Here is a 24,337-nt window from a genome sequence, read left to right on the forward strand (position 1 = left end):
AGTCAATAATACTCTCGATTGATAGAATATTATTATATAGTATATATTCAATGAATCGGGTATTATTACCGTACTATTGTCATTGGTCCCTACATAATCCGGGTTTAATTTCACTAAATCAAAGGGTTGTTTTAAAAAAATATTAAGAAATCAAAGGGTTTAATTTCACTTTATAAAATAAAAATAAAAAACTAGTGAATCTTTAAAGGGAATATTATAATGTAACGGTAGATACTATAAAGAAATTGATAGATTTAGCAACAAAAAAAAAAATTTTTGATAGAATTTAGACTCAATTAAAAAAATATTTATTAAAATAATAACTTTATTTTTTATATATTATATACATTATAGAATCATATATATATATATATATGCAATGACTATAAATGAATTGAATATTTATCAATTTTCTTTTGGTGTTTAAAATGGAATAGATGGAATAAAAATTAAGATTATTTGGATTTTTTTTTAAGAAATAGATTTTCATTAAGCACCAAAGAGAAACAAAGTAACTCAAACTCACATTTATAATATTTGGATTGGGAATTTGTGAGAGGATAATAGACAGTAATGGGATTGAGGATTCTATTCTATATTATTTAGATTTTTTTGAAAGATAAGGGAAAAAATCCCTCCAATCCCCCTTTTTAGAACCAAACCCTATGAATTTTTATGAGCCCTTTAGTTCAATCTTCTAATTTCCTCTCATTTTTAGTTCAATGTGTGGTACCCTTAATATGTAATAGTTTGGAATAGAGGTTAGGAGAATAAAATGATTATCTATTTTCATAAAATTCCTACCTATCAAACAGGTCCTTAATATAAAAATGATTCCCTAAAAAAATTCTAAAAATGAGAACAAAGGAAAAAAAAAAAAAAAAAATTCCTGAGATTTATCTAACATAGAAATGAAGAGGAAGTTGCTTCAAAAAAAAATAATAATAATAATAAAAAGAAGAAGAAGAAAATGGAGGATGAAAAAAAGTTTCCCTAACAAAACAAAAACCAAGAATTCTTCTTTTTTTTTTTTTTTTTTTTTTATAATTTGGCCTTGTCATCAAAACACTTACAATTGTAAAAGGGGCCCACAGCTGAGACCGATTTCACAGTAGTGTGATAAAAGTGGAAAGTGTTTGTTCCGAAGGAACACAAGCCGTCTGATCAAAATCGAACGATGGATAACACGCGTGTGTAGTAATGTCCTCTGGAATCTATGCGACACGCACTCCCTTTCTCTCTCTCTTTCTCCGTCTCTCTCCGACTCTGCTATCGCCCGGTGCTGCTTCCCAAACCCTAATTAAAACCCTCTACAAAACGCTGTCGTTTTTCACTTCCTCTTCAGGTACCACTTCTTTATTCGCTATTATTTTTTAAAATTTTTTTAATTTTTTTTGCCTTAAGCTGAAAATTGAAAACCCTAGAAATTCATATTCTATAACGTGTCTGTGTAGTATATAAATTTTAGGGTTTTTTTTTACTCTCTTTCTGTTTCTTGTTGCTCTGTATGTAATATGCTAATATATGTGTGTGTATGGAATGTGTGATCACAGTTCATTTTTACATGCCAATATTGATTTTCAATGTTTCATTGGTACTGAGTGATGAAGTTTGTTTATATTGAACGTTATACGTGCAATTCAGAGTTTAATGGTATCTATCAGCTTTTTCAAATATGAGTGGTTGGCTTTTTGTGTTGAATTTATGGTGCTTGGAGGTGACAAAAGTGGTTTGGCAATATGTGTGTGTGCACGTGCACTAGGAAGCAAGGACACTTCATTTGGGGTGCCATACTGGTGTTGTAGCCGCCGTGTCATGTTATAATACCAGTAGCCGTGTCCGTGTAGTGTCATATATTTTGTTCACAACTGGTCCCAAGCTTGGAAAAAGGAGAGTCGTGGTGGTTTAATGGCTAGTGTAAAATTTAGTCACTGCATAGAACGGCCCTGGCTAGTCTGTTAAGGATTCATAGCCGACTCCAAAATATTGACACCAAGGCTTTGTTATTGTTGTATGTGTGTGTGTGTGTGTGTATTTATGCATATGTATACTTGTCTGAGTTCATATTTATGGATAGAGCTGCTTAGGAAAATTGAGAGTTATTCTATTTTGGTTTCTTAGTTCATAATATTTATATTTTTGAATAAGATTTCTTTGTTGGTTGAGAATGATGCAATGAATAAATATTGATATGGATTCTTTCAAGGAATTGATTATGGAAATTCTATAATAGGTTAAGGTTTGTGTGGCATAAAAATATTTGTGATTATCAGTTATTAATTGTGCCTTTTGTTTTGTTTTTTTTTTTTCCCCCTCCTTTTAAAGTACAATTTCTTGGCAATCAAATGGAGGCTGCTATTTTTTTTTTTTTTGCCGGGGGTGGGGGGGGGAATCCTTTCAATTATTATATAGTGAATCAATTTGTATGGTTGGAGACTTGGTGCAGATTGCGTCTCCTTTTGGCTTTAAAAGCATTTGTTGCATTGCTATGTAATCAGTCTGTAAATTGGACACTCAACAACTAAGCATTGTTACGGTAGATTAGCATGGATGTTCAAGTGATAGATGTGGAAGAAGGGATGGGTCATCGGGGTGTAGCAAATGATGGAGATGCTGAACTCAACGAAGGTGAATTAAATATTGCTGAAAATTCCGCAGCTCATGACGAGGATGGGTTTGCTGAGCCTTATGTGGGTATGGAATTTGATTCTGAAGATGTTGCTAAGACTTTGTACGATGAGTATGCCAGACGTTTGGGTTTTAGTTCCAAAGTTGGTCAGTGTAGTCGTTCTAAATCTGATGGGACAATCATATCTCGGGAATTTGTTTGTGGTAGAGAGGGTCTGAAAAGAAGGCATGCTGATAGCTGTGACGCAGTGCTTAGGATAGAGTTAAAGGGTCAAGAAAAATGGGTTGTAACAAAATTTGTAAAGGAGCATAGCCATTCCTTGGTGAGTCCAAGCAAGGTGCATTACCTTCGGCCTCGTAGACATTTTGCTGGTTCTGCAAAGACCATGGCTGAAACTTACCAAGGGGTGGGAATTGTTCCGAGTGGTGTTATGTATGTCTCCATGGATGGAAACCATGTCCCTGTGGAGGCAAATCGGGGAGTTAGGAAAACCCCTCCTGCAGAATCAAATCGCCCTGTTAAAAACACAGCAGTAATGAATTATGTTGTTAGGCCTTGTAATCGAAAGAGGACACTTGGGAGGGATGCTCAGAATTTACTGGAATATTTCAAGAAAATGCAAGCTGAGAACCCTGGATTCTTTTATGCAATACAACTTGATGAAGACAACCGCATGGCTAATGTATTCTGGGCAGATGCAAGGTCAAGGACAGCTTACAGTCATTTTGGTGATGCAGTCACACTGGACACAATGTACAGAGTAAATCAGTATAGAGTGCCGTTTGCTCCCTTTACTGGGGTGAATCATCATGGTCAGATAATTTTGTTTGGTTGTGCATTACTCCTAGATGATTCGGAGGCTTCTTTTATTTGGTTGTTTAAAACATTTCTTACGGCAATGAATGATCACCCTCCTGTCTCTATAATCACCGATCAAGACAGAGCGATACAGACTGCTGTCTCTCAGGTGTTTCCAGAAGCCCGCCACTGTATTAGTAAGTGGCACGTTTTAAGAGAAGGCCAGGAAAAGTTGGCTCATGTATGTCATGTGCATCCTACTTTTCAGGGGGAATTGTATAATTGTATTAACTTGACTGAAACTATTGAGGAGTTTGAGTCATCTTGGAGTACAGTCCTTGATAAATATGATCTCAGGAGAAATGATTGGCTTCAATCATTATATAATGCTCGTGCTCAATGGGTCCCTGTATATTTTCGGGATTCCTTTTTTGCTGTTCTATCTCCAAATCAAGGATTTGAGGGTTCATTTTTTGATGGTTATGTGAATCAACAAACCACATTACCTATGTTCTTTAGGCAGTATGAAAGAGCTTTAGATAGCTGGTTTGAAAAAGAAATAGACTCAGATTTTGATACAATTTGTACCATGCCAGTACTAAGGACACCATCGCCAATGGAAAAACAGGCAGCAAATCTCTATACAAGGAAAATTTTTGCGAAATTTCAGGAGGAGCTAGTTGAAACATTTGTGTATACTGCAAATAGAATTGAAGGTGATGGAGCTATTAGCACATTCAGGGTTGCAAAGTTTGAGGATGATCAAAAAGCATACATTGTGACATTAAACTATCCAGATATGAGAGCTAACTGCAGTTGTCAAATGTTTGAGTATTCTGGCATTCTTTGTAGACATGTTTTGACTGTCTTCACTGTGACAAATGTGCTTACGTTGCCACCCCATTACATCTTGAAACGATGGACTAGAAACGCAAAAAGTGGAGCTGGATCAGATGAACGTGGTGGTGAATTACATGGCCAAGAGTCTCTGACATTACGTTACAACAATCTATGTCGGGAAGCCATCAAATATGCTGAAGATGGAGCTATAGCTGTAGAAACCTATAATGCAGCAATGGTTGCTCTCAAAGAAGGTGGGAAGAAGGTTGCTGTTTTGAAGAAAAATGTTGCCAAAGTAGCACCTCCTAGCTCTCAGGTTAGTGGGATTGGCTATGATGACAAGAAGAACTCTACATCAGCTTCAGATATGACCCCACTGTTGTGGCCACGCCAAGATGAGATGACACGGAGATTTAATCTAAATGATACTGGTCCTCCTGCTCAATCAGTTGCTGATTTGAATTTGCCTCGCATGGCCCCTGTGTCTCTTCACCGAGATGATGGTCCTACTGAAAACACGGTATGAAGGAAAATTAATTTTTGCTATGTTTTCGTAGTTTCATATATATTTTATTTATTATTTATTTTGGCTCACTTACAAATTCTATTGCTTCACATCCTTTTGCTTCAAGTATGAGAGCATGAGACTGATCTGGCCCTTCTTTGGACCTTTTTCATAGGTTGTTCTTCCTTGTTTGAAGTCAATGACTTGGGTCATGGAGAATAAGAATTCACCACCGGGGAATAGAGTAGCTGTAATTAATCTGAAGGTATGTATTATATGAAGTGGAAGCACACAAAAAAACCAGGAACTTTTATGTCATTAAAATGCTCAAGTTGGGAAGTGTTCTATCAAATATTTGATCTCTTAAGGATCACTGCTTATTGAAATAACTGATTTTGACCAGAAGCGTTGAGTTAGTTGAACAGTTTCTCTTATTCTTCCTAAACTTAATTTAATACTGTTCTGGAGGTTTATATTACATATATGTTATTCTTAACCACTGCAGTTGCAAGATTATAGCAGAAACCCTTCCGCAGAATCGGAGGTTAAGTTTCAGCTGTCAAGGGTATCACTTGAACCAATGTTGAGGTCTATGGCCTACATCAGTGAACAGCTATCAACACCGGCTAATAAGGTTGCTGTCATAAATTTGAAGGTATGTGAATTCAAATTCTTGACCTTTGTCTAAAATCTGTTGATGAATCACTTCGCTGTATCATAATGTTGGAAGTTAATTCTTAAAGGTTTATTTCAGATAAGGTTTACACATGGAGACACCAACCCATGTGCCTATGCAAATATTAGTAATACATGCAAGTTTGAGTGCTATGCTAGACCACCAATATGAAAGATTGGGTTGTGTTTAACTTATCTCTTTCTCTGGCTAGCTCAATATATGTACACATTTCTGCAGTGCAAGCACCTGACCCTAAAAGGTTATTGTGGATTTTAAACTTCGAAGATAAGAGTGGGTTTTAACCTTAAAACTGGGTTTCACCTCTCTCTCTCTCTCTCTCTCCTTATGACAAAATACAGACATAGGCTGGTGTTTGGGGAGGAAATGAAGGAGCCACCTTTCAGGTTGTGACGTGCAAGTATGAAGTTCCTAAGGGGTCTGCAATGTCTATTGTCAATTACATATAGATCATGTTTAGGAAAATCCTTGACAACAAATCTATGGATGGCATTACTTCTGAAATTGGAGGTGCCTAGTATTTGTTGAGGCTCAGGCATAAGCACTCCATCTGGCATCCATCTCCATCTTTGCTAATTTCAGGCATTAAGTACTTTGCATCTACACGTGCTATGCTAACAAATTATGGTTCCTGTATTCATTTTTTATTGGTTAAACTGGAGGATCTCATGATTATCCTCCAACCTTGTTGTTTAGGTTGAATAGGTATCTGAGCTTCTTTTTTCTGTCTGTGGAACAAAGGAGATAGTTTATTTCCTTAAACGAAAACTCCTTGGGCTGTGGTGCTCTCTAGAGTTTCCTTCCTAAAAAAGCAGTTTCAAATTAGATTTTGAGTTTGGAAAACATTTTGGAGAGGCCCCAAGCAGGGGGCATGCTTTGTAAAGTGGATTCCGTAAATCATGTGTGCACTGCCCCTTTTTGTCTTAGATTTGAGATTGTTATTAGAAATACTTTTAAAGCTTTGAGTAGTGCCTGCCTGGTAAGTGGTTTGGTTGTGGACTGTCACTGAGATGAGTGAGTTATTTGGCAGACATGCTTGTTGTATTGAGTTCCATTTGGAAAGAAGGGGTGTATTTCTAATTGAGAAAGGTGGTTCAAGATGTGGAGTTTAACAATGTTACACAAGTTGTTTTTATCTTGTATTACTTATAGGAACTAGGATGCTCTTTGTGTGAATGATGATTAGTTCTAGTGAAGTTCTCATATTACTTATAGGGGTAGTATATTTCTTTTTCCTTTTCCCTCCAAGAGATTATAATGATATTTTCACTAGGATGATTACTGATCCAAAAAAAAAAAAAAAAATCACTAGGATGATCAAAATTATGCAATGCATATGATTATTAAAACTTTCCCTGGCCTTCTCTTTTAGGGTAGGTGGGGTTTGTTCTGGCTCTTTGCATTTTTTCCATGTGATTCAATTTCATACTGTAGTTTGGTTTGATCTTTTATAATATTTATGATCTCCTTTCTCTTTCATTGTGAAGAGTATAACCTTATCCTTTATATTTTCTCATCTTTCTTTATCATGATTTAAGAGAATTTATATTGGGGGGGTGGGGGGGAATCGTGTGAAAAAAAGTTGGGCAATCCTCTAATTCATTGATTTCTGATTTTATTTTATATTCTGTAATTTTAGAAGACCATTTTAAGACCAGTGATACTCTACGATACGGAATGTTGGGATGTTAAGAAGTAATGTTGTGTAAATTAAGCATAGTTGAAATGAGAATATTAAGATGGGTGAATAAGAATACTAGAAAAGATACTCTCTCTCTCTCTCTCTCTCTCTCTCTCTCTCTCTAGCATGAGCGCACGCACTAAATTAAGTGATACACAACTGTTTCTATGTCCTTCCTCTTCCTCTCTCCCTAGAGTCCCTACACCAGCCCACCTTCCTACCCCCAAAAGCTCACAGAAATATAAAATGAAATAATAATGTAAAGAACTTTTTGTGTATCATCCATATTTGTTCAGTTATGATTGGAGTGGCAATCCATTAGCCTACAATAGTTTTGTTGCTTGATTTTGTTACATAACTGTACTTGTTAAGTCATTCGAAATGATGTATATGTTTTCTTCTTCCTGTCATTCCAGCTTCAAGATACTGAGACAACTTCAGGAGAGTCGGAGGTTAAATTTCAGGTGTCCAGGGATACATTAGGTGCCATGCTGAGATCAATGGCTTATATACGTGAGCAGCTTTCAATTGCGGTAAGCATTCTCTATGTACCCTTGTAATGAAATATATTCCTTTTGGTGCATGGGTTACAAAGTTTTTGTTTTAATGGAAAGCATGAGATACCTTCTATTTCAAGTTTATACTTTTCTTTGGGGCCTTTAACAAATCATTGAAATTTACGATCATCACATTAGTGAATGAAACCATTTGAAATGTAGAAAGACTAATAGTGTTTGAATTGATAGCAAAGCACTAAAATTAATATATCAATAAAGTTTAACTTATGGTAACGATTCAGACATGTTACAAGGACTTGATTTCAATTACATATACTTGCAGCATATTCAACAAAATCTTAACACAATCAAAGATTTAAAATAAATATGTGAAGTAAATGAAGCAAAGGAGATTTAATTTCAAATGCAAAGTGAAACTTGGAATTATTTTTTGATGAGTATGGAAGACTTGGAATTATTTATGCATTCTTATAACTACAAGAATATAATGTACTTAGACCAGGATCTATTCTGTTTCAAACATTTTTTATTCAGCTTAAATGAACCCCCCTTGAATATATAAAAACATTTTGGTTATTGTTGATAAATTACCACTTGTCTTTGGTAGAAATAATATATATCACAGTTCAATGGATTTTCAGTTACTAATTTGATAGGAAATACCGATGCGGAATTACTGATATGGGATATGTATACAAGATGGTATGGACATGACGATATGTCAACACCTAAAAATATAGGATAATGCAGGATGGATACTTTTATTGATTAATATGTGAAAAAAGAATATTTAAGTATGGACTGCCTATCAACCACCTTTCCCCAACCTACACAAGTTGAAGGTGTATCATGCAGTCTCCGAGAGTATGTGTATTGATACATGTCTGATTCAAATATGATTGCTAGTTCAAAGATTCTATACTTTCTAACTAGTTTGTCTTTTATTAGTATAACAATAAAACACTTATTGGTGGATTGTTAGTTTGACGGACCTGCCCAAAAAATAATTATTCTTAATAAATAAATAAAAATTTATTTATTTGCTCTCTCCATCATCGTCATTCATCACATTTTCCACTTTGATCTTTGAATTTAAGATTTGTTGTCATTTTTTTTTTTAAATCCCTGTTTAGCTTCTATAGATTATAAAAATTTCCTTTCAATCTCTCAGACCAGCACAGGCTATATGCAGACAATAACAAATAGGCAGTTTCCTGATTTGTGCCTCCATAGTACATCCCCAATGTACTCAATTTGGCAATCTTTCTATTATTAATAATATTCTTACGTTATTTATCAAAAAATAATAATAATAACAAATAGGCAGTTGTATTAATAGGACAGACGTTTGCTGAGGATTTGTCCTTCATCTCCCTTTATGGAAATATAGTACACTAGGGATTCCCTTAAAGTGGAGTAAATGTTACGGGAGGCATGATATGTTGAGTCTACTAAGTACCAACACCTGGTGCATTCCCACTTATTAAAAAAAAAAAAAAAATCCTTTTCTTTTTTATTTTCTGTAATAAGATGTTGCAGCTGCGTAGAGTGGCTGTAACTTAGATGAACCAACGTATGTAGCCACTGTTTTGGAAGTCAGGCAGTGTTCTGAGCAACTGACACTAAATGGCCAAATCAGCTTCAATTGGTTGATTCATCTGTGGATCCTCTGTAATTCCGTCATGTACATTTGTTCCTTTTGTCATTTGACTATTTTGATAGTAGTATCCTATACATCTGGGATTAGCCTGGCATCTATGTAAAAGGTTGTGTGCACTTGAATTTTTTTATCAATCAAACTAGACATTCGCATAATTTCTTTTTAATGCTTATATGTTATGTTGAATGACTACATTAGGATCTTATTTTGTCTATTTAATCACGAGTTTTAATTTGGCAGGCTGAGACCCAGTCGGAACCTTTACCAAAAAAGCCAAGGAAGTAAAGCATTGTAATTGTGTGCTTCCAGTTTCATACCCAGAGGGGGGTGAAGAGATCCCTATGGATGGAAAAGTGGGTCTCTGCTCAATGTGCTGGGATTTCTGTAGTTATTTGGTTTATGTTGGATAGCTTCTCTTTCCCTTTCTCTGTGAGCTTGTTGTCCAACATATTTGTACATGTAATGTACCAAATTCAAAAATTCAAGGCATCGAAAAGTTTTTCCTAGGTATGATATTGTCCATATTGTCTCACCCTTTTCATTGATAGATTACACCATTTTAATAAGCTTGTTCAAGTTTTTCTTCCATGAAAATTGGTAAGGATCAATTTTCAATTTTGGTTGCTGTGAATTGTTGTGATTTAATTTCTAGCTGCACCATGGAATGACCCAAGGGAATTTGGATTTTGCTTAAAAATTGAAAATAAGATTGATTTGTTTCCATTGCACTCACAGTGGTAATTGTGTAATCGTTAGGTGTGTTGCAATATTGTGTTGTAATATCTGCTTGATGTGCGAAGCATGAAGAAAATTTTATTTTAATTCAATTTTGTTTAATTTTAGAAATCAAGTGTATTTTTATTGATGGATTGGATTTAATTATAGGTATTTTTAGTTAATTAGGTTACTAATATAAATTAATCGAAATTTATAATCCAAAATTACCAAGAAGTGGTTAATATGATGAGAATTATAAATCTTAACACATAGCGAGGAATTGCAAAAGCCATGAGGCAAATCTGTCACTCCTTGCAAGAACTGTGAACTAAAGAGTATCTCAAGAGCATCTTCATTTTCTCACCCAAATTTGAGGGAGAAAAATCATCTTTACTATTTTACTTAATCATCTTTACTTCATTTAAATAATATTTTCTTTATTATTATTATTATCATCTCGGCCCAATTCTCAAACCCATGAACACACTTTAGCTTTTGCTTAAAAAAAAAAAAAATTTAAAGGGTAAGATATGGTTAACATTCCTGAGATTTGGGCTAATGTCAGTTAGATCAAAGACTTTTCAAAACTGACCAACTTAGTACCTAAATTCAACTTGAACCCTAAATCTTTACTCATTTCATTCCTCTCTCTCATGGTAATTAAGGATTAAGTTGACTAGTTTTGAAAAGTTTTGTATTAGATTGGCATTAGACCAAATCTTAGGGGTGCTAATTATATTTTACCCAAAAAAATATATATATATTTCCCACTAGAGAAAGAATACCCAGGTTCCAAAATTTGCTCTTGAGCTCAAATGGTTAAGATCTGATCCAATCATCCAAACCATAGCTTGAAGCCAGGCCTATCTTTGAACTTTTAAAAAATTTAAAGCACTTGAAATTCGGAGTTTTGTGATTTGAGTTTAATATTAGAATTATTGTTTTTATTTGTTAGTGGTGTTGTTGGTGCAATTTAATTATATTGAGCGGGGAGAGGAGAGAGAGAGAGAATATTAAAATTGATTTATTCAATATTTTTGAAAGATGCAATAGAATTTCAATGTATAGTGTCCACTCTATGGTAATTACTTTTATCATCAAGCTAAGACACCAATTAGTTTTTAATATAAACTGAGTTCAAACCCCATATTTCTTATTTGATTACAAAAGATTCTACCGATTGAGACACTGTAACTCTTTAAAAAAAAAATTTACAAATATAGAAAATCGGTTGGAAATTAGCTTTATAGATTCACTCTCCAAAAGTGAAAACACCATCTATAATCCATTCTTGGATTCGTTGTGATAATATGGTGGCTTCTTGGATCTTGAATGCAGTTTCTCCACAGATTGTATCAGGCATAATCTACAAGAATACAGCCGTGAAGATTTAGAATGATCTTAGAGAAATGTTTTCTCAAAGAAACAATCCTAAAGTCTTTCAACTGCAAAAGGACATTGCTGCGATCTCATAAGGTGAATCCTCAATCCAGTCTATTTCACTCAATTGAAAGCATATTGGGATCAATTGCAGAATTATTGTCCTTTTCCAACTTGTTCTTGCGAGAAATGTACCTGCAATTTGACTCAGAAGCTCACTAATCTTCAACTCCAAGATTCAATGATGCAATTTCTCATGGGGCTTAATGAGTCTTTTGCTCAAATCAAGGGGAAAATCTTGTTGATGGAGTCAATTCCATAGATCAATAAGGTTTATTCACTATTGATTCAAGAAGAAGCACAGAGAGAGTAGGTCATCATTCACCAATTCATGTTGAATCAACAGCTTTGGCTACCAAAGTTTTCACCAAGGGAAAAGAGAAATCAATTTGTAGCCATAAAGTAGTAAAATGGGCCATACAGTGGAGACATGCTACAAGATTCATGGCTTCCCTCCTGGTTTCAAGTTCAATGGAAAGAATTCTCTGCTGTGAACCAAGTGAGTGTTTAAGATGAGTCTACTAAATACATATTTAGAACAATAACCAAAAAAAAAAAAAAAAAAGACCCGATTTTGAAAGCTGAAAAAGATAATAGATTTAATCTCAAACCTGGAACCTCATTGTTCCTAAAACTTTTCAATATCATATATAATACAGGCACAAGGTAAAGAGGTGTCATCTTGTGAATTGTAAGGTCAAATCCCTCTACCAAGTTGATATCTTCCCTCTTAATCCCATTTGACACTTCCCAATCAAAACAGTACAAAAGGTTTGCAATGTAACCATGACCGTAGTGGCTCTCATTATCATGCCAAGACACATTCTAGATCCTACCGGACCCAAATGGTATGAGTTCAAAATTGTGACCCTTAAAATCAATGGCATTGTCCTCAAACCTCTCATGATAAAACTCATTCAGATTCTTCCAAGTGTTTAGGTTTATCCCAATAGCTCAAGCATTAATCAAGATTCTTAATTTTGCGTTAATATCATAACCACCTATCTTACAATGCAACATTGTCTCATGAAGACGTAAAAGGGTAAAGGGTAGTTAGAGGGTGGAACCTTTTAGAATCTCCTTCACCACCATTTCTAAGTATTGAAGCTTTTCTAACTTGTTTTCATACACATTCGGTTTCCTTCCAACACAACTTCTAATTTATGCTCAGACTTGCGGCTGAATGGTTGTATTTCCCATGAGAATTGCAATGGTTTGATCACCTAACGGTGATACTACCGATGATTGAAAAGATATTGTCAAGATGCTATTTAACTAGCATACAGCTATATTTTTGTATTTCTAACGAGAATTGCAATGCTTGGATTGCCAATTGGTTATATTTCGGATGGCTGTGATTGGAAATGCAAATGGATCGGAAGTTCTATGTGGAGGGGTGATAGATAGACAAAAGTTCCAAGCGATGGAATTTAGAGAGAAAATCGAGGCCAATGTTTCTTTTAAAAACAAAAAAACAAAACAAAACCCTACAACAGTAAAAATTGCTGGTCCTAGGTGTAATTTTACTTTTCAATGAAATCAATCTTCGAAATGGGACTTTAAAAAAGTGCAATTTTCTCACATTTTATTTCAACAAACTGATGGTACGCTACTATATTAAAATTACAATTTCCATCCAAACCCTTCCAAAAGTCTGTAATGTTAGGGAAGTCCATGTACAAGGATTTTCCAGTGCACAATCTGCACAAGAATGGTTCATTTTCAGAAAATCAATTTTCATAACTGGATCCAAACCACAAACTTCAGAAAAATTAAGGGAAACAAACGGAAACCATTTCCAAATCTAATATTGAGTCAAATTTACAATACATTTTGTTAACTTTTGAATATTCCCACCCCAAATTTAAAGAGACGTCTCCTTCCAAAATAAAGCTAGTGGGAGAAAGAATACATCAAAAGTTCAGGTCGTCAACACTTCTTGTGGAGCTTCTATAGTCTATCACAGTGACCTCATCCTCTGGTGCATCTAGGTCTTGATAACTGCACAAAATTAAATGCAATCAGCATATCCTCTTTATATCATCAGGAAGGCAGAAGGACACACACAGGGAAATTTCTTAAGCTCTAAAAGAAAGCACCAGAAACAGCAATGTCAAATATCAGCCAGAGAAATTGTATCACCATTCATATCCCAAAATTTTAAATACACAAACAAGAACTTGTTTCACAATGGCAATTTGATGGCATTGGCAAAACAATTTTCAGCATCATCAAAAGATCAATAGAGATGAGTTGATGTTCGTGTGTATGTGTGTATAAACATATATAATAAATGCATGTATGTTCATGAGATATATGTATGTGTACACACACACACACAAAACTCTTTGTAAATGTCACATCACTTAATAACTTCTTCATATATATATATATCACTCAATAAATTTTCTTTGAATCAACGTGTGTGAGTGTGTGTGTGTGTGAGTGAATATCCACACACACATCATATATGTATAAGTATATTCAAGAGATATATGTGTTTACACACATTTTCACCTATATTGGTTTAATCTTCTAATAATTCAAAATATTCAATAAACGCTTTGATTTATTTTGAAATGTAATCATCAATGGCTCTTATAAAAGAAATAAGAAAATGAATCATGTGACTAATATGTTTTTTTATTGGAAAACATAGATGCTTTTTTTTACTAATATATGCATTATTATCTACTACTCAAAACTCTAGTAAAAATATATATATAATTTGACTTCACTAGTTCAAACTTCAAACCAAGTCAGAGGAAAAAAATAAAAGTCTACCTTTATCGTTTTTAAATTTATATGAATGGGCTTGATCAGTAAGTGATCTAACCTATTTATGTAAAGTCATCAATATCAACAGATTCAACAGGCCAAAACCTCATATCATAGTTTATCCATTTATATACATAAGCACACGTTTAAAAAAGAAAAATGGCAGAATAGGATGTCTGGCCTATAGTTTGAATAAAATTACATGATTGACTTTGAAGAATACCATTATTATCTCCTCTTTGATTTAATAAAACAAATAACCATTCTTGTCCTTTAGCTTCTTTAAATGAATACCACTCACCACTGTTCCTTCTCACATTTTGGTCTTCATTTAAAATGACAAGACAATTATAGTTAGGGGTGTACAGGCCACTGATTTCACTGACCTGTACCAACATTGCCAAGCCATACCAACCGCTTCAAGCCGCAGCCAATGTGCTTGGCAGTGGTGCAAAGTGACCTGTGCCCACAAACTGATGTTAACCAATCTCAATAAGGTGTTTTAAAAACTACCCTAAACCAAATTGTCCTTCCCCCCCCCCCCCCCCCCCTCTCCCCTCCCCTCTCCTCTTCCAAAAACCAATTTTCCCCCTTCTTCCTATCACCCACAAAAGGCTAAACACCTCACATTCTCACTACCCATATCATAACCTTCAATTCTCCACCAATTGTTGATTTACAAAGTGTATTATTTTCACAAATCTAAATGACTTCTACTCCCTCCAACAACGATGAAGAAACATTTGCCATCACAAATGACCTCAATAGCCCTCTCAGTTCTCCCCTTCTCCACCCCTCCGATTGGGCTCCTTCGCTGACAAACTTCCCATCTCACAGCGACTTCTTTGTTGCTTGTGTTCAATCGATTTGCTGGGGTGCCTCTTGTGGTTGATGTGTTAATGAATGGGACCAACAAAACCAACCATGTCAAAACAAAAAACCACCCCAATAAAGCTTAGCTTCCCCTTTCCACCGGTGTGGCTCGAATCCCATTTTTGAAAAGCCAATAAGGACAGAGCGGTGCAAATATCCCTGCAAAATCCAAAAGCCAACCACACCATCCAATGAACAGCCCTAATTAGCGCACCATCTCAAGTTCAATCCTCTCATATCTCCCACTCTCTTGTCTTCGCTCTTGTTACACACATTTTACAGAATATTGCCTCACAAAACATGGTTGCATGGTAGACCTACAACCATGTTTCAACAATGCACCCTTGCTCTTTTATATAAATTATAGCCTTAAGGGGAGCGGGAAGAGAAGATTTCAATTAGTGACCTCCACTCCAAGAGCTGTGCCTTTAACCGATTATGCCACCCCTTGAGGTTTACAACAATGTGCTCTCATATTAACAGTTATCTCCATTTTCAAAGTATCTACCAATAATCAAGGTTCTCTATCCCTTAAATCCCATCCCATTTACACTCGACTAGTATCCTAAAGATTTTGCAATAATTCTTCCCATTATAAAACCTATAAAAAAAATAATAATAAATAAATCTTAACCTCAGTATTTGAAACCAGCATCGGCTTCAACAACCTAAATTTGGACAAAAATATAAATAATAGCACACAATCCCAAACAAGCCTAGCAAGTTACATTGATTGCATACCTCAGCATTTAGTAAACATGCTTATGCTCAGCTTATGTGATTGACATTACAAGTACTTGTTTCATCCATAACATTTTCCAAATTATGCCTTACTTTCAGGTCATGGATTTTGTATTCCTACCAAAACCAGTGAATTTTCCCCCTTTGATTTGTAATAAAGGAAATTATATGCACCTTCATAGTTGTAGCTCTCCAAAGTCACTCTTGTATTGTATTTTTTCACCCTAATGGAATGACAACCCACACAAAGCATGCATGCACATGTACAAAAAAGGTCTTGAAGTTTATGAATCGACTAAATACAAAACAACACTAAAAGAGGAGAAAGAACACCATGAAGTTGGAGGTTAGGCAAAATCTTTTATTGCAAATTACCTGCGTAGACGTCGAGGATCCTGTCTAAAACCTGGAGAAAAAGCAAGAATTGGGGCTGGCCCAGTTAACTGCGGCCCTGGCCGCCCAACTCTACCGCCTCCTTCAAAAGGGGGAGGACCACCCTGCTCTCGCAACATCCGCATTGCAACTTCAGGCGGAGCAGGAACAAAAGGCCCTAATGGACTGCAGTCACAACAATATACAAGCTCTCATTGAAATGAAAAATAATAATAATAATAAATACCAATTTCCATCTTGATTTACACAATATTGCCACAAGCACTATTAACATACCCAGCACCAGGAACAGGCATCAATACCGGCGGAGGAGCTATATCTGAGGGGAATGGAGGAGCACCGTGCATTCCTTGTCCACCAAAAGTGTTGAACATTGGTTCATCAAGATTTCCTCCATCTGGACCATCTTTGTTGGAGAGGTAATCACTTGGATGCAGGTTTTCAGACCTATCATATTTTTCACCACCATTAGCTCGAATATCACGTTCTCTACGGCTGCCACGCTCATCTTTCAATCGATTATCAGATCCTAGCCTACGCCTAATTGGCTTGTCCTTCTGCAAAGAAAATTCTTTCTTTTTAACAATGAGACATGAGACAATGATACTACTACTCTGTCCTGCTTTGAAATCGCAGATGTTTAGAAGAGAACAAATACAATGACCTTATCAAAATGTCCAAAGGTAAGCATCACTTTAACAAGTGCCTTAGTTGCTTTTTTCTTTATAGGTAAGAGAAATACAGGAACATGTCGACAAAAAAGTTGACTATTTTAAAGTAGACATTTATTCTGAGGCATCCCAAACAAGAAAACAAGATGCTCATTAGGGAAAAGTTGGTAATAATAACCAAAAACATCATCAACAACGTTAATGGTGACACTGGAACAAACAGTGGGATTACCAGTAACAAGAGGGGGGATGCGGTTACATATCTTTTCATGTAAGCTTCTCTACATAATCAAAGATTCAAAATTAGAGAGCAACTAACAATTACTTCCAAACCAGATTGTAGTAAGTTGGAGCAGATGAAAACATAAATCTAAAATTCAAAATACACATATTTTGGTATCAAAATTAGAGGGCAACCAACAATTACTTCCAAACCAGATTGTAGTACGTTGGAACAGATGAAAACAGAGATCTAAAAATCAAAAGACATAATTTTTGGTATTGATTACCTAAATTTGACATTTAAAATAAGTAGGCTTTACATGTTGCAAAACTTAATGAGCTCAGACCCAGGGTGTAAAGTTTATCCTATCTGAAATACAACTAAATTTTAAATTCATAAAATTTAGTCACAAATCAGAGACTGACCATGGGGAGGCAACATGAAATTGAATCATAGTGGTTAAAAGAATGGGTCTAGTAACAAGTAATAACAAACTGATATCAAGTTATATGTTTACCACTAGCGCTGCCCATGGATTGGGCAGGCTCAGGCTTACCCTCAACCTGCCACTCGACCCGATCACATCAGGTTGGGAAGGAAACGAACCACTACCAAACAATCATCCCAGGTTATCAACCAAGCAAATCAACAGGTTTGGAGGTTGTATCCATTGGATTCTCAGTTGGCAAGTTGGAAGGCGAGGGAGACGAAGTCGAAGAAATGTGAGGGAGATCTCGATCTCCAGGGTTGCCACTGCCAGATCTCAACCTCAACGGTCAGATCTCAGACATAATTAATACGATTTTTTTTATCCATAAGAAAAGATATTTATTGATGTACCAAAAAAACAGGCGCCAAAGCCCAAGTACATAGGAAGTATACCATGGACACTCTAAGCAAGAAAATTTTAACCAAGATATAAACTGTCCATTATCACTAACAGGTCTGAATCTAGACCAGGAGATGATGACCCCATAATTCTCTAGCTACATCAAAATGCAAAAAAAGTGGTCTATAGCCTCCCCATCGGACTTAAACATACCCCACCAATCTGGAATTATAATTTCCCTTTTCCTTAGATTGTCAGTAGTTAAAATCTTCCCTTCCACAGTGGAGACCAAATAAAAAAACCAATATGAGTGACTAACCCGCCAAACTACCCACTAGGGGAATTATAAATCCCAGCCAGTCAAAAGTTTGTAATAGGAATTTTATTTACTCATCAGGGAAAAAAAATAAGATTTCTAAGAGATATACCATAATTAATGGGAGTTTTATAAATAGACATGTTAAGGTACTATGTAAGCCAAGACAATCCACAGAACACTGATAAGCCATACCTGTACAGGTTGCTGCATAATTGGTGTTCCACCAGGTGAATCAGCATCACTGTGAATGATGTAAAGTATTTGTCACTGCATCTTGAAATCAACACATAAAGAAAAAGCAAGATGCTAAAAGTACATACTTCATGTAATTTTGGAAATACAGCTCTTCACGCACTTTGGAGGTCAACTCCGTTAAAAGTTCAGGGTGTTTCAGTTTAAGATGCTTGTGCACAAACTCAGAAGCATGAAACAGCTTTGTGCAACCCTTGGCTCCACAACCATACTTCCAGCCATACTTCTCGTCCCTAATCTTACGGACATAAGGATCTAAAAATTCAACAGCAGCAGTGTCTATCTTTTCCTTAGCTGTCATCACTTCCAAAGGGTCTTGACCCCTCAGCCTCTCCTGCCAACGTGAGTCAAGTTTATTTTCCCACTCAGCCCCATCAGTATTTGTAACAGAGGTCTTCCCCTCCACTCTCACATGCCGGAGACCCTTAGCTTCACTTGTCTCAATCATTCCATAATAATCTAATCCATGGATTCGCCATAAATAAGTAATGAGTGTATCTAGTAGCTCAACGCCCTCCAGGCCCTTGACAGAGGTTAAGCCCCGTATAATAATTACTGGACCAGTGGAGCCACCATGAGACTTCTCTCTATTTGTTATGTCATTATCAGAGCAACATAAAATATTTTCCTCGATCCCTTTTTCAGAATCAAGTTTACGTACAAGTGCCTGTGCTTGTTCAATGTCAACATGGATTCGTCTGGGATCAGAACTGATGAGGTGAGCCTTAGGAGCTGCTGAAAGATCAGTTTCTTTAGCTGGCCCCCGACCATGCCGTCTTCTTTTGCCACCTACGTCTACTTCATCCTCAGAATTTGGATCACTATTCTGTCCTGATTTATTTGATGATGAAGCATTGACACCAGGGCCTCTGCATGATAGAATGTAAATTACTTGTCTGCTATCATAGATAATAATATTTGATGGCAAGATTAAAATATGCCAAAAAGATGCGGCAAATCTTACAAGTCCAATGTTCCACTTTGTAAATCAAGTAAAAAATCCTTCGCAACCTTTCTTGCAAGTTCATTCCTCCTAAAAGGAAACACCAATAAAAATAAATCAGTACCTTCGGGGAGAAAAAAAAAGCAAGAGAATGTGCAGTTAACATTAGTTAACCAAACTAGAAACAAATATTGTAAATTTTCAGGCCCACAAAATTTCTTCAGCTAGATTACAACTGTATGAATCACATTCTTTCATCATATACCTTTCTATGACAGCAATTAGATTTGTTGGGTGATATTTGTCCTTCAACCTACATAGGAAAGAAAGTTCAATTAGAATGATGTAAGTAAAAAGAAAGCAATTAAGAACACGGCAGATAAGAAATACCATTCCTCGTCTTTATGAGCATCAAAAAAAGCTCGTTTCTGAGTTGAAATATACTCAGACTTGTATTCTTGATATCTGCATGAAACGCCAAGATCACTCACTTATTTTAGAATGATAACAAGATGGGCTCAAGATTGAACTCTAAAGTAATTAGGATACTCCCCAATATGTACCTGCGCTCAGCTTCAGCTGGTAGTACATCATCCTCTAGCTCCTGAATGAATTGCTTATATGACATCAAACCCTCTCTGAAAACATTTATTTATTATGTCACGTTGCTGGGTAAAGAGAATTATAGCTCCAATATGAAGATGTTATTGATTTTCAAAAGCTTCACCATATATATATATATATTGGATAGGTAAGAAAATTTGTATTAATAGAATACTACTCCATTAAAGAAATGAAGTAGGTAAAGAGTATATGTAGAAGCAACAAAAAGAAAACAGAAAATTATGTACAAATTATAGTTAAAACTTTGATAGTCAACCTAGCAATCATAAATATCCTTAGAAAATTAAACTAATCTAAGCATTAATGTGTCAACAACTCTTAATTGCTGTTTTATGAGCCCATAACCAGAGTGAACAAACTTTGGCAAAGGTATTAGATTTCAGTGTCCATATTAAACCCGGATTTTAATTTCATGAAATTGCTGCAATGGACATTTTGAATTAAAGGAAATAGAAAAACCCTGGATTTTGGATAAATCAATTAATGAGCACTTGCAACTGGAAGAACTCAACTCAAGGAAGTGTTTAATTAATTGATTTGGTTGGTTACACCATTCTTGACACCACACTAATTTCATGGCTATATAAATATATATATATATATATTCCATGACTTCTTTTCCTACATCAGTCATATCTCTTCTAGCCTTTTGCTTGTCAAGTAGAACTTTACAACTCCACCTTATATAAGTTCAAACCAAATTTCTCTAATTTTCCCATTGATACCACTATGTTATACCCTCAACTTGAACTCTATCCACTCTTGTGTAACAAGCATTTATACCCATTCCAACTACACTTAAATCACAATGATTTTCAAAACTCTAACACAATGTACGACATGTAAAGCTGGTTTCGTATCCATCTAATCGCTTTTTCCTCTGGAAAAATTTGGGCTACATTGCCACATGTCCATTAACATAATTATAAAAAGTAATAAGGAAAATAGAGTAAGTATACAAAAATAATAGCTTAGATGGTTTAAACCTTCAGCTATACATGATTCCCTACTACCACACTGTTTTGAGTGTTCCAGTACAACTCAAACTCAAAACCTAAAAAGAAATTGAAGTCCATTCTAGAGGTTAAGAAAAAAATTTAGAGAGAGAGCAACAATAATAATGAAACTAATATTGTTATCCACATGATACAGATCCATGTCAACGGTGATGATTTCAAGCATGGAGTCATGGAGAATGCTCTGGTCTTTACACTTTCACTCCATTATAATCTACATGCATCAAAGATATTAAATGAAAACCTCATTGGAAAATCTTCTCTTCTATTAACTTCTAGAAACAGTAGACGAACTAAAACAATAAAATACCCAATAATTATTCCTAGACAAAGCCCTATGCAATAGTAGCAGTAAAAATTACAATTCCACCATTCTCTGCCTGATTATCATTAATCTTAAACTAATGACTCAAATTACAAAATTACTTAATCCTATATTTCTACTTACATAACCTTTGTAACCTATCAACTCCTGTGACCTGTCCCAACACATGTTGCAGATAGGCCCCAAATGTGAAAAGCTCTAGGTCACCAAACTGAAAATTATTATAAAAACAGCATCAGTATTAGAAAAAGATGCTGCTCAATCAAATGCAGATGACCAAGTGGATTATCTTTGGAACTAATTACTTTTTCTGTCTCTCCAATCATTGTTATTGTTACTTTCCATATGGACTCGCCTAAAATAACCAGATAGATATTTAGACTCTTTTTCTGACAATAAAGTAATAAAGACATTAGCATTAAGGCATAGATCATGCAAACAAAACAGGAATGACATCATGAAGATAAATGAAACCTCAACCAAAAGTGAAGTAGTGAAGTACACAACATGATCAAATGCAAACCTTTGAGTAGTCCCTATATTGGAAGCATCACTATATCCACCACGGCCTGAATCCCAATCTGCAAAAAGAATAGAAGACAATAGGCTCTAAGTAAGCAAAAAACATGACAGTAAGAAGAAACTGTAGCCATGCAATAACAAGTGTCACCTAAATAAGACTACTGGAACTGGATACATGCTACACTGTCTGCATAAAACTATGCCTACACCACCAAAGACTTGGATACATCAGTGTAACTATGCTTTATGTGGCCAATATGACTAGAAACAAACAATAGTGTTTCTACTCCAAGTTCCAGTCTTTAGAGTCCTGGCTTCAGCTACTCCAACTTCTTTACTGTAGCTTACTACTGATCTTTTAGAAAATATTCTGTATCTTTTTGTTACGCTATTATCATAATTTTTCCATTATGGAGATTCCTTCTATATAAGGTGCCTAGAAAACATACAAGTTCATGCTTCTTTGACACCATGTTTTTTTGAATGGTTAAATTTTCTATGAAATATATAAGAAGCCTTCAAAATCAAACAATCTACAAAAGTATCATTAAAGGGTTTTTGGAACTAAATCTCCTATCTAGCATGCAGCAACTTAATGCTTACTTCATATTGGAGTCTCTTATGCAAGTTGTTCCTTTCAATCTATGGCTGACAATTTTGCAATTTACTGGTTGAATTTGACCCTAAACATTCATGGTATTCAAAAACTACATATATATACAAGTGCACACAAATATAAAATCTCCCATCTACTAGTGCTACACCCTTTTATCATTTTTTTAAGGTTTTTTTTTTTTTAGAGATAAAAATAACTTAATTAAAAAAGCACAAAAGCAGTGCAATACACAAGGAGTATACAAAGTAACATCCAACTTCTATCATGTTTTTAAAAGAACATAACTTATGAAAAAAATGTATAATTAAGAAAAAAAGTTGAGCAGTTACCACTGGAAGGACCACTCTGAAAGCCACCAGATGAACGACCCATGTACCGGCCATGAGGCCTTTCATCAGCATACCCATGCCTACCTCCCATCTCACGTTCATATCCACCAGCATAATCATAACCCAACCTGTGCCAAAGGTCAATGAAATGATAGTAGTTAAGCAAATTGAGCCCAAAAAAAAAATTATGAATCATATTTATAACCAAAAAAAATTGATACTAAAAGTACATACATACATACATATATAGGAAATCCAATCCATAAACATAAGCATATAGTAATTAAATAACAATCACTTTCGAGGCATAACAGGTGGAATAGAAGGAAATTGAGTAGAGCACTTGAGCCAAAAATGCAAGTAGCAATACTGATGGTGCTCTTTTTTCATCTATGTTTCCATTCAATCTACAATTTCGATAGTTTCAATGGGAGAGGGGAGATTTGAACCTAAGCGTCTCTGTTGGAAACTTCAAAAGGTGTCAATTGAGATACAAGGCTCTCGCCGCAAACTTCCTAGTCCATATTCTCTCCAATAAAGAAGTTTATGAAGACTCTGTCCAAAGTTTATTTCCTATAAATACTCTTCCATTGAGCATGGTATATATGTATATATGCATTTGCATACAAATTTTCACCATTTTCAGTAACAAACTCATAAGATGGTAATAAATCTATGAAATTGGCATCGAATTGAATTATTGAATTTGAGAGAGAGAGAGAGAGAGAGAGAGTGACCTTCTATCGCCGGGTCCTCCTCCTCTAGGGCTTCCTCTCCGGCCATCATCGTCCCTCCTCGACCGCTTATAGGGAGGCGGCGGCGAGCGTCGAGGGGGAGAGTGCCTTCGATCCCTATACGGCAGTGGAGGTGGCGGGCTCATGCTGCTCCGCCTCTTGTAGTCCCTCGGTGGGGGCGGAGGGGACCTGTTCCGCTCGTAGAAATCGGCTCGGCGCTCTCGCTCTCGCTCGCGTCGTCTCGGAGGAGCTGCTGCTGCTGGTGGCGGCGGCGAGGATTGCTGGAGGGGTGGTTTTTCGGCGGATTTCTCCTTGCGGTCACGGCGGCGGTCGAGGGACTCGACCGGCATGTTCATGACCTCGGCCATGGGAGCTGAGCTGAGCTGGTGGGCGAAACCCTAGGAAGGAAGGAAGGACGCAGAAAGTTGAAAGAGCGTGGAGATGAAAAGAAACGAGTGAGGATCAGAGAGTTGTGAATCGTAGCGTAGCGTGTGCGTAGCTGTGGCTCTCTGACTCTGACTCGGACTCGGACTCGGACTTTAGAGACTCACTTCGACGCTGAGGAGGCTACTATTGCATTTCCTGCCAGCTGGACCTGGTCACTGCTGGTGGTATTCGGGACTCGGGAGACGTGTGCGTAAAATTAATACGCAAATTTCGTATGGTT

At 35.9% G+C, this 24,337-nt stretch overlaps 2 protein-coding genes across 4 annotated transcripts; one reads left to right on the top strand and one right to left on the bottom strand.

The window, feature by feature from the left end:
- Nucleotides 1–1,145: 1,145 nt before the first annotated feature.
- Nucleotides 1,146–9,857, top strand: LOC126725276 (protein FAR1-RELATED SEQUENCE 3). 3 transcript variants are annotated; one of them, XM_050429849.1, is made up of 6 exons: nt 1,146–1,345; nt 2,436–4,787; nt 4,948–5,037; nt 5,278–5,427; nt 7,564–7,680; nt 9,566–9,857. In XM_050429849.1, the coding sequence occupies exons 2-6, from the start codon at nt 2,547–2,549 to the stop codon at nt 9,608–9,610; spliced, it is 2,643 nt and encodes an 880-aa protein (XP_050285806.1). In that variant the 5' UTR covers nt 1,146–1,345; nt 2,436–2,546; the 3' UTR covers nt 9,611–9,857. The 3 variants fall into 3 exon arrangements, with proteins under 3 accessions (XP_050285806.1, XP_050285812.1, XP_050285797.1); XM_050429855.1 differs by having other exon boundaries at nt 2,541–4,787; XM_050429840.1 differs by having other exon boundaries at nt 1,147–1,345; nt 2,447–4,787.
- Nucleotides 9,858–13,040: 3,183 nt separating this feature from the next.
- LOC126725294 (serrate RNA effector molecule) lies at nt 13,041–24,296 on the bottom strand. Its single transcript, XM_050429861.1, has 12 exons — nt 23,674–24,296; nt 22,937–23,064; nt 21,993–22,050; nt 20,068–20,142; nt 19,895–19,969; nt 19,770–19,817; nt 19,526–19,594; nt 18,630–19,430; nt 18,502–18,550; nt 16,544–16,824; nt 16,250–16,432; nt 13,041–13,483 (listed from the first exon to the last, which is right to left on the bottom strand). Exons 1-12 carry the CDS (start codon nt 24,036–24,038, stop codon nt 13,396–13,398), a joined length of 2,220 nt encoding a protein of 739 aa, XP_050285818.1. The 5' UTR covers nt 24,039–24,296; the 3' UTR covers nt 13,041–13,395.
- Nucleotides 24,297–24,337: the final 41 nt, after the last annotated feature.

Source organism: Quercus robur, chromosome 1 (genome assembly GCF_932294415.1).
Source record: "Quercus robur chromosome 1, dhQueRobu3.1, whole genome shotgun sequence".
Lineage (NCBI taxonomy): Eukaryota > Viridiplantae > Streptophyta > Magnoliopsida > Fagales > Fagaceae > Quercus > Quercus robur.

Coding starts and splice junctions, on each gene's coding strand:
- LOC126725276 (XM_050429849.1), top strand. CDS start 2,547: ATGGATGTTCAAGTGATAGATGTGGAAGAAGGGATGGGTCATCGGGGT. Junction 4,788..4,947: donor ATGGTCCTACTGAAAACACG/GTATGAAGGAAA, acceptor CCTTTTTCATAG/GTTGTTCTTCCTTGTTTGAA. Junction 5,038..5,277: donor TAGCTGTAATTAATCTGAAG/GTATGTATTATA, acceptor TAACCACTGCAG/TTGCAAGATTATAGCAGAAA.
- LOC126725294 (XM_050429861.1), bottom strand. CDS start 24,038: ATGGCCGAGGTCATGAACATGCCGGTCGAGTCCCTCGACCGCCGCCGT. Junction 19,970..20,067: donor CCAGCTGAAGCTGAGCGCAG/GTACATATTGGG, acceptor CGTTTCATGCAG/ATATCAAGAATACAAGTCTG. Junction 13,484..16,249: donor GATCCTCGACGTCTACGCAG/GTAATTTGCAAT, acceptor AATTTTGTGCAG/TTATCAAGACCTAGATGCAC.